The 10,887-nt window shown below is 43.2% G+C and overlaps 1 protein-coding gene across 1 annotated transcript in view; it reads right to left on the bottom strand.

Moving 5' to 3' along the window:
* LOC101640423 (olfactory receptor-like protein OLF3) overlaps positions 1-7,788 on the bottom strand; it is a 58,002-nt gene extending 50,214 nt beyond the window's left edge. The window contains exon 1 of the mRNA XM_004713987.2: positions 7,084-7,788. Within this exon, the coding sequence (XP_004714044.2) occupies positions 7,084-7,788 (705 nt within the window). The remainder of the gene's footprint in view (positions 1-7,083) is intronic.
* Between the last annotated feature and the right edge of the window lie 3,099 nt (positions 7,789-10,887).

Genomic DNA, 10,887 nt, shown 5'->3' with positions numbered 1-10,887 from the left:
CCCTTGATAACCTTTTCTATTTCTTCTATTGCTATGGGTCTGTTGAGATTATTGACATCCATCAGGGATAGTCTAGGAAGGGATGGTTTTTCCATGAATTTGTCCGTCTTCCAAGTTGTTGAATTCATTGGAATACAGTCCTTCATAGTACTGTGTAATTATCCTTTTGATTTCATTAGGGTCTGTTATAATGTCCCCTCTTTAATCTCTTTTCCTTGCTCTTGAGATTTGTTCCCTCCTTTCTTTGGTTAGGTTTGCCAGTGGTTTGTCGATCCTGTTTATCCTTTCAAAGAATCAACTTTTAACAGCATTAATTTTCCCCCATAGTTTTCTTATTTCCCTGTCCTGAATCTCAGTTCTGATTTTTATTATTTCTTTTCTTTTGCTATTAGTAGGATTGTCCTGTTGACTCTGCTCTAGCTGTTGTACATTTTGTGCCAGTGTATCAATCATAAGTCTCTCTTCCTTTTTCACATGTGCATGTATTGCTATGAAACTTCCTCTGCTAACTCTCTTTACTGTGCCCCATAAGTTTTGGTACGCCGTGTTCTCATTCTCATTGTTTTCTAGAAATTTCCTAATTTCACTCTGATCTGGGACAGTACGTACTCCTTTTCCAATAGAGTTATTCATCCTTCAATTGTTTGCTTTTGTTTTCTGCATTTTCCGTTTGTTGACTTCCAGCCTTATGGCATAGTGTTCATAGAGAGAGTTCTGTATGAGATCAATGTGCTTAAATTTATGTAGATTCACCTTATGCCCCAGCATGTGGTATATCTTCAAATATGTGCCGTGTGGGCTTGAACAGAATGTGGATTGTTTTGTATTTGAACGAAAATCTCTGTAAATATCTATCATGTCAAATTGTCTAATTGTAGTGTTCGGTCTCTAGCTCTCTTGTTGAGTTTCTTTCCCTATCATCTATCTTTCTCAGAGAGTGGTGTATTGCAGTCACCTACTATAATTGTTAAGACTGTGATTTCTTTTTTCATCTTTTGGAGTGTTTGGTTCATGTATTCAGTGGGTCTCTCATTCAGGAAATACATGTTTAAAATGCTTAGTGGTTATTTGTCTACCGTTCCCTTGAGCATTATATGTCCCTCTCTATCTCTTTTTTATAGTTTGCACTTTGAGGTCAATTTTATCTGAGATTAGGATCGCAGCGCCTGTTTTGTTTTGTTTTTTAATTGCTGTTTGCTTGGATTGACTTTCTCCAGCCTTTGGTTCTCAGCCTATTTTTGTCTGTCATCTTGAGATGTGTGTCCTGTAGGCAGCAGATTGATGGGTTGTGTTTTCTAACCCAGTCTGGTAGCCTCAGTATTTTAATGCCTGAGTTCAGTCCACTGATATTCAGGGTTATTATCTCCATCTGTGGACTCTGTCATGTCATCTTATACATTCTGTGTTGGGTGTTTTTCTACCTCCCTTTCTTATCAGTGTGTCGTGCATGTTTGTGTGGTTCATTCTTGACTCCTTTCCACCCTTAAGCCAATGCTATCTTGGGTGGGATTGTTCTATGTGGCAGTCTCTTATTTATGCTTGGTGAGTGCTGTTCTTCTGCCCACACTGGGTTGTCAAGTTTTTTTTTTTTAGGGCTGGGTTTCTTCTAATATATTGTTTGAGTGTTTCCTTGTCTGGGAAGACTTTTACTTGTCCAACTATCTTGAGAGATAATTTGGTTGGGTAGAGTGTTCTTGGGTTTGCGTTATTTTCCTTCAATTTTTGGAATATGTTACCCCACTCTCTCCTCTTCTTCATCGTGTCAGCTAATAGGTCTGAGCATATTCTTATTTGGGAATCTTTATATGTGATTGCTCATTTTTCTCTAGCTGTTCCCATGATTTTCTCCTTTTCCTCAAAGTTGAATAGTTTAACTATTATGTGCCTAGGTGACTTCTAGGGATTCAGTCTAGCTGGTGTTCTTGGTGTTCTTTCAGCATCCTGAATGGTTGCCTGCTTTTCATTCATTAAGCTGGTGAAGTTTTCCTCACTACTGTTGCAGATGACTTCTTTGTTTTGTCTTCCTCTGATTATCCAATTATTCTGATTTTGTTCCACTTCATAGCATCAGACATAGCTCTAAGGTTTTCTTCAGCTTCTCTGATGATCTTATTAGATTTTTGTTCACATTGTTCTCTGCCCCCTCCAGTCGAATGACGAAGTCCATGAGTCTGCTACTGTTTTTTTGTTATCTTGTCACTAAGCTCTTGTATTTCCCTTTGGTGTATGGACTTTAGCTCCTCCATCATTTCATCCTTTTTCTGTATTGTTTCCCTCATATCCTGTATGACTCCAAGCAGCATTCTGAAAATTTCTTTCTGTGGCAAATCAATATCTGTTTCTTCTATGCAGGTTGTTAGTTTCAGGACATCTTCTGCCATTGCCTTTTGTTTCTCCTGTTTTTTTTTCAATGAGGTGGTTTGGGCTGATTGCTATTTGCATTGCATTGTTTTAGAGGAGCCAGGTGCCATTTTCCATGAAGTCAAGGAGCACTGGCCCTTTCTGGGAAACTCGTAGGAATGCTTCTTTGAACTGCCTGCAGCTAATTTCACTATAGAATTGGCCTCCCACGTCTCCCTCCTGTGGCTTAACTCTTTCCATAGTCAACCAGTATTCTGTTATTTGGAGGGAAGTTGGATGGTACTCTCAGGGGACACTGTTTGGGTTGTGTGGACCCACGAGGATGGTGCTATACTGGGTGATCTCACTAGAAGCTGTGATGGTATGGTTCGTGGCAGCTTGGGCACTGAGATGGCATATGTGTGTGTCCGCAGTCTGCAGTGGGAATCCAGAGGGCAGAATAGGAAGAGTGGCTCATGCTGATTAGTTATCAGAGTAATGCAGAATGAAATAGCCCTGTGGCTTTCAACAGGAAAATCACAAATCAGGATGTTGCCGAGTGTTGTCAAGGTTGTGGTCTATGGGGACCCCCATGCACAGAAATAGGATGGATTAGGGGAGATTTGTGAAGATGTTCAGAGAGCATCACCTACAGAGTTGTCTCTCTGGAAAATCATACCCAGGGCAGTTAGCTTTTAATTGCTGAATGATCTCTCATACCTAATGATAGTAATTGTGCAGTGAGAATCCCCTCAAGCTGTGCCCCGGGCATGTGCCTAACCTGTCGTACTCGATCTACACCTCTGGTTATCTGTGGCCTATCAGTATGGCTCCTAAAAATATGCCCTAAAGATATTCCTAACATTGGCCCTGAACCAAATGTGTATTATGTTCCTCACCACAGGATGATGCGGTGCCAAGGGAATCAAAAGCCATCATAGAGAGTGACAGCTAAAATGGGGTGAATAACAGGGATTATTGTGAACATTAGAATGGACTAGGACCATATATATATGTCTTTAAAAATATATAAGGTTGAATGAAACCATGGGAGGTATTAAATGAAGTTACTAACATAATGCTTCATTTAAAAGAAAATACACAAATGCACTCTTTAACATAATTATAGACAGTATGCTCATGAGAATCGTTGTTCATGGGGCAAGAAAGATGTAGGAGAGAACATGGTATAAAAGAAGATCCATTAATCCCATTTTTAGAAATTAACACTCCAGGACTTGTGCAGATGATAATGTTTCATGAACTGAAGACTATGACTAACCAGTTGACTCATCTCTGTACCTGAGATTGCAACAAAATGAAGTCTTCTTTGCCAATATCTTAAGTTACAGTACATTAGGGACTGCAAAATTTTCATTGGAAATTTCTATTATACTTTAATCCAGTTTTCCACCATCTTTTTGAAGACCCATCACCATGGTCTTCATATATCCCAAGGATGACAATTTCGAGAACTGTAAGGCAAGTTTCTGCCTATCCTGTATTCCAACAGCGGTTATTCATTAGCACTGAGAGCACACATATCATAAAGTGAATCTCATGACCCCTTCCTCAAGAAGCTCCATCTAATGGGCGAGGAACACACTAACACTCTGACCTTCCCAGCATGGAAGCTGGAGTCTCCCTTTTCTAAGAAATGGGAAATGAAGACAGCTTTGATTTTGAGAGTTAATTTAGTATTAAACCATTTTACGTAGACATTTTAGCATTCTCTAAAACAAACTCTGCCATGGAGTCAATGCTGACTCAAAGCAACCCCCTGTGGGTTCCTGAGACTGTAACTGTTTAGAGGAGTAGAAAGGCCTGTCTTGCTCCCTAGGAGCTGCTGATGATATCAAACCACCAACTATCTGGATTACAGCCCAACGTGTAACCACTATGCCACTAGGGATCCTAGCTTTTTAGCACAGTTACGATATTTATGTTGCTAATTTATAGAACTCAAGTTTTTCCAGTGAAAGAAAATATGTATTAAGAATGTAGATAAATCTAAGCATTGACCTACACAAAAAACACATGCAGGGGATGTGGGGAGGGAGTGGAAGGAAATGGGGAGCTGATACCAAGGGCTCGGGTCGAGGGCAAATGTTTTGAGAATGATGATGGCAACAAATGTATAAATGTGCTCGACACAATGGATGTATGTATGGATTGTGATAAGTGTTGTAGGAGCCCCCAATAAAATGATTTGAAAAAAAAAACAAACCATGTAGGTCTTTCCCTACATTGATGTGTTCACCTGTAGGAAAGTACATTTTCCTTTATACAGAGGTCTGGATGTTTCCTCCCTACCATTGCGAGAAAACCGGAGGGTTGGGTTGTAGATGGAAGTGCAGACAGCAGTTTCTTTGAAGCAGGGTAAAAATGCAACTTGACTAAAGGAAAACGGTTTCTGCGGGTCAAATGGCCCATATAATTTATTTAAACAATAAATAATAGGGACTGAAAAGGATAGGAGAAATGTATAGATTTAAAGAAACTTAAAAGGAATATGATGTTTGGCGGAAAAGAGAACACAATGAAAGTTAGTCCTGGGATGCATACTCGGATGATGGACCATAAAGAAAGGCCAGGAGAGCATTAGAAAGGCCAGGGAGGTGGTTGATATTTGAAGCAAGGAGGTTAGGACAAGACCCACGAGAAGCACTTCTGGAGTTGCTGGAAGAAGTGTATTTTCTACTAAATAGAGTCAACAGGGGTTGTCTTAGAATAATTTCTTAAAGTAACATATTTATTTCCTGTGTGTTTCTGGCTGTATGTTTTATTTTAAAACATAGAACAAAGTAAAACAATAGTATTTTTAGTTGAAGTTATTTTGTGAACAAGAGTTGAAGAGAGGATATCCATTTGGGAACATGCTCTTGCAGCAGTGCATGATTTACATATAAGAGGAGAGAAAGTGGTTACTTTCACTAGGGTTTATGCAGTGGAGATGGATGTCAAAAAAGTGATTAGGTCAATCCTGCATTTTGTCAAAAAAGCCAATGGAATCTATTGATGGGTTGGAATTGAAAAAATGAGTCAAGAATGAGCAAGTGTATGACATTTTATTCAAAGAATGAGGGAGGTTGGGGGCAGGGGGAGAGAAGCAGGATAGCTTTGACCCAAGTAAATACACCTGATAACTCTGTTTTAGCATAGTTAAGAATGATTTTCCATTATGTAGGCAAAAATGTTGAGCACGAAATGGGAGGTATATATTTGGAGCTATGAAAAACTGCCTGGATTGGAAAAGACAGAGGAGGAGAAAGAGGGAGATGAAGACTAAAGTAGAAGGAAGAGAAGAGTGGGAGGGAGGGATGGAGATGGAGGAAAGGATGAAGGAGAGGAAGAGGAGGAGGAGGAGAAGAAGAAGAAAAGTGTAAAGGGGAGGGGGAAAGATGAGGATGAGAAGAGGAGAAGGAGGAGGAAGGGGAGGGGGGTGAGGGAGAAGATATAGCAGAGGAACCACCTCAGCATATATGGCTTTTAAAGCCAGGGAACCAGGCAATATTGACCATGGAGCTAAAGGCCAGAGGTCCGCTATAGCCAAGTAGTAAGAGTTAATTGTGTATAATGATATGAAATTGATGTGTTGCTTTGCTGTATAATTGTCCTAAATCTTCTGAGAAGAATAATTCTAAATACAATTCTATTCTAAGTAGAATCAACGTAGTTTTATACCTACTGTATGCCATCCCTTCTACTCAACCTTTCCCATAGATTTTTCTACAGTCCTCAAAATAAACACACATACTCAGCACGATGCCTTTTAGCTTAGCTGAAATGACTTGAGGTCAGAGACATTAAGTAGAATTTTGGAAACCACATTGTTAGTGAAAGGTGGTATCAAGGCTCGGGTGAAGCATGGTGAGCCTCCCTCGGAAGCCTTTCATGCTGCCTGTATTGCGCCTTTTGAACAAAAGGGAAAAACCAAGTCTAGGAGGACAGTCTGCCAGGCAGACCTGCGTTCAACCATTTGAAGGATTTGTTTTATCCACATGTATATCAGGGTACCACCACCCATCTGTCAGTCTGTTATAAGTTTCAATGATACATGAAGCTATGCCACTGGTACTTCAAACCCAAGAAGGGTCACCAATGGTGGACAGGTTTCAGTAACACTTCTAGACTAAGGCAGAGGAGGGATAAAGGCTTGATAACATGTTTCTGAACATTAACCAATGACACTATGGATTATAAGAGTATTGCCTGCTGCAATGCAGGAAGATAAGTCCCTCTGGTTGGAAGGTATTCAAGAAGCACAGGGTGCAGCAATGGTCTTGAGCAAACCGATGACTGTGAAACGTCCAGCACTGGGTAGCATCCCATTCTGTGGTTCATGGGCAGCGATACATGAACGGGCTTGTAATATGGAAAGCCAGTGTACAGAAATGTGTTCCACGGTTCTACCTTGAGAGCAATCTGAAGAGAGTGAGCACAGCAGTCATCGCCTCGTCTGGGCTGTCTTATTTTTTGTACACCTGCAGAAAGGGTGGGATTTTGGATGATTTATCTCTCTTCTCTAATTTTTCCCAACACCCTTCTTAGGGCACCCATCACCTCCTTGTTCCTCAAGCTATAGATCAACGGGTTCAGCATAGGGGTCACCACAGCATAGAAGAGGGCTACCATTTTTTCCTGTTCAGCTGAAGAGCCAGCCTCAGGCCTCATATAGGTGAAGAAGGCTGTCCCGAAGCACATGGAGACCACAGTGAGGTGGGAGGCACAAGTCCCGAATGCTTTTTGGCGTCCCTGTGCTGAGCGGATTCGCAGAATGGCAGCCACTATGCGGCCATAGGAGAATAACACCAGGAAGCAGGGAAGCATGATGACCAGGAAGCCAGAGACGGCCACCATGACCTTGTTGAAGGAGATGTCCACACAGGTCAGCCTTAGCACAGCCAACATCTCGCAGGCAAAATGATTGATGACATTATGGCACAAGGGCAACTTGAAGATGCTGATGGTCTGCATCAGTGAGTTTGCAAATCCAGCTGCCAGGCAGCCAACAGCCAGCCCCAGGCACAGCCCTCCATGCATGATGACCATGTAGTGCAGAGGGTAACACACGGCCACATAGCGGTCATAGGCCATGGCTCCCAGCAGGAAGAACTCCGTGCTACCCATGGACAGGGAGACATAAAACTGGAGCACGCAGCTATGGAAAGGGATGGACTTGCAGGCTGACAGGAAGTGCACCAGCATCTGAGGGACTGTGCTATTGGTGTAGCAGATGTCCACGAAGGACAGGACACTGAGGAAGAAGTACATGGGAGTGTGGAGCTTGCTGTCAAGTCTGATGAGGAGGATGATGAGGGAGTTCCCGACCACAGTTACCAAGTACATGGTCAGGAAAAGGACAAAGAGGGACACCTGAGTCCCCCAGTCACTGGACAGTCCCAGCAAGAAGAACTCACTGATCCATGTCTGGTTCTTCCCACCCATGAACCAAAGCAAAGTCACAAAAATCTCCAGAAGGTCAGGGAGGCAGAGTAAGTCACCAAGTCATTTAAACCCCAGAACCAATTTTAACATTTTAAAGCGAATTTACGATTAAATCCAAGTCGAGACACGTGCCATGAGGTCTGTAGCTCATAGGTTCTTTCCTCCAAGATTCTGGAACCCAACAGAGCACGTTGATGAGACCCACCCTGGGGGGAATCTTTCTTCCTCAGGTGAGCGGGGTTCTGTAGAGATGTCAGACAATAGAATTAAAAGTTGGTCATAAAAATTGGTTTTCTTCTTTGGACCAAATGTCTAACCCTGGGGTTAGTTCACTTCTTTATTGAATTCCCTCCTTACTATGTCAGAATCCCCACTGAAGACCTAAAAGAGAAGAAAAATTATTTTACATGTTCCTTTTAAAGTCTTGTTTTTCTAGCTATAAAACAGGATACTCCATTTCCAGGTGCTTGTAATGAGAAATTTGGCGTTTCGGCTGAGAAGGAGCAACTATCACATGCATCTCAAGTGGCAAAATACTGTCAAGAATCTCAATTTCAGATGCAGCAAGTGAAAGAATGAAGACCATTCTCAGGCTTGAGAAGTCCCGCCGTGCTGGGTCCAAGCAGGTGATCGGCTGAGAGGAAGGATTGCAGCTCCATGTGGCTCCTTCAGCGCCTAGAATCAGGACAGAGACCTTGAACAGCAGACATCACTGTCAAGGAGCAGATCAAGGTCAACGACGCACCAAGCAGTTTGCTCACAAGTGACAAGAGCTCAAGCACCTGCTGCCAACTTAGCCTTAAACAAAGAGAGAGTGGCACTTGGCTGCACAGTCCCACCCATTTTCTGCATTTGCCTGCCAGGTGGGGAGCCAGGGTCTTGAGACTGGGGTGTGATGGAAGCCTAACGACCTGGGATGAAATGGAAGAACTCTCACCCCACCTGAAATAGAGGCCAGTGCCTCCTTCGGAATCCCGACCTCCCCTTGTACGGTGCCTCCTCTTCCCAGACCCACTTGCCAGAAGGCAATGGTCTGGACTGCTGGCTCCTGGCCCCAAGCTTTCACATCCTGTAGGTGCCCAGGCTGTTGTTGTTGTTGTTGGGTGCCCTTGAGTCGGTTCCGACCCATAGCAACCCTATGCACAGCCGAAGGAATCACTGCCTGGTGCTGCTCCTTCCTCACAATCCTTCCTATGCCGGAGCCCTTTGTTGCAGCCCATGTCAGCCCATCTTGCTGAGGGCCTTCCTCCTGCTTGATGCCAGGGCTCTAGAGCTCGGAAACTGGTCTTTGGACCTCTTAGTAGCCTTGTGTCTGCACGTGATTCAAATCACAAACAGTGTGATCTGCAGAAAGCCTACTCTCTGTGTCTTTATGTTTGGTCTCCCTCTGATTACTCTGCCCTCTGGGCACAGAAATAAAACCCATGCTCACCTGTCCCAACCAGGTGTGATCTGCTTGGAGCTCTTGAGGAGAAGGTGCCCTTGAGTGTGGGAATGGAACCATTCTTGACCTTAGGATGTCCATGACGATGAGGACAGCTTACTGCACATGCATAGGGTGTGGACACTCAGATTCACCAGCCGGCAATGAGTCTATGGCTGCTTTCAAATGGTAATGTTCCCTCCTAAATGCAGAAATTCAGCGTGAAAAACCACTCTTATTACAAACAGTAATTGGTGTTACTTACAGAAAGGGAGAGGCAATAAGCAAAGTATGAAATGTTCTTCAGTTCTTGGAATTTAGGCTAGACTTTCAGGAGCTTAGCAAGTCCCTTTGTAATCTTTCAGAGACAGAGAAAGCCCCCTTTTAATCGTTAATTGAAAAAGGAAACGTGAAGTCTGAAAGCACCGGTGCCACACCCTCCAGTATAAAAAAGAACCCATGTGCCTTGAAGGGGAGAGTCAGTGTCTGGGCCCTCGCTGGACGCTGACCACAGACAAGCCCACAGTCCGTGCTGGGACGGAGGCGGGGTGGTCTCCAGTCTTGCTCTTACTTATGAATCACCTCAGGCAGAAGCACCTCAGCAGCAGGGACTGAGGAAACGAGCAGTGCGGGGGATGCCTGGTGATGACGGACTGCAGTCTTAATACCAAATAAAGAGACTTGCCGTTGAAAAGTCTGTCTGGAGAATGCGACACTCTGCGGTTCTGAATCTCTCATTTATGAAAAATGTAAACCAACAAGCTAAGGCTTTGACCAAAACAAACTTTCATAACCTTGATGTCTGGTCAGTAAGAGCCCTTAGGGGCCCTCTCACTCACTGCCATTGAGTCAATGCAGACTCATAGCGACCCCCTGAGCGTGTCTGAGACAGGAACGGATTATGGGAGTAGAAAGTCCAGTCTTTCTCCTGTGGAGCTGCTGGGGGCTTCAAACTGCCCACCATGTAAATAGCAGCCCAGAACGAAACACCTTTGGCTAGCCTTCCATGCTATATTGTCTTGTTCATCTTTTTGGGGTACCCTTCTCTGGGAGGGAAAGCATGGTAATGCCAATACGTTATCAATTCCCAGTTTTTCTCCCATTAAAGGTGTCCATGGGACCATGGGTTTATGTATCGCCCCACTTCCTACAGGGAAGGGAAGAGGAGAATGGAACAGGGATAGAAGAGTAGTAGAAAAAGGATAGTACCAAATAAAAAGGGGGAGTAAACAAGAATATACCAAAAAAGTTTATTTTTTTAAGTAAGTGATATATAAATATAAAATAAATCTGAAGACTTTGGTTAGCTCAAAATAAAAGAAGTTCACCCCTGATAACAGAGAACTTAAGAAAAATCATGTTATTTCTACATAAGTACTTAGGTATCGTGCAAACACATCCTTGGGCATAGGGGAAGCATAGAGGGGGAGAGTTAGGAAAGCTTCCTAGATATGAGCAAACACCTAGAGGGAGAGAGAAATGGGCTTGAGGATTTAGGACTACAGACTCAGGGGAAATCTAGGTCAACAGTCATAACATTCCCCAATAATGCTCTACCTTCTACTTCGCCAAGTAGCGACTTGGTCTCACAAGCTTCCAAAGGACCATCTGAGATGCAATTATTGGTCCTCTCTCATCCAGAGCAAAGAACAATGAAGAAAATCAAAGACTCAAGG

The sequence above is a fragment of the Echinops telfairi genome, unplaced genomic scaffold, assembly GCF_000313985.2.
Source record: "Echinops telfairi isolate 266 unplaced genomic scaffold, ASM31398v2 ScPeMD7_23;HRSCAF=83, whole genome shotgun sequence".
Lineage (NCBI taxonomy): Eukaryota > Metazoa > Chordata > Mammalia > Afrosoricida > Tenrecidae > Echinops > Echinops telfairi.
This window is presented reverse-complemented; position numbering and strand designations above follow the sequence as displayed.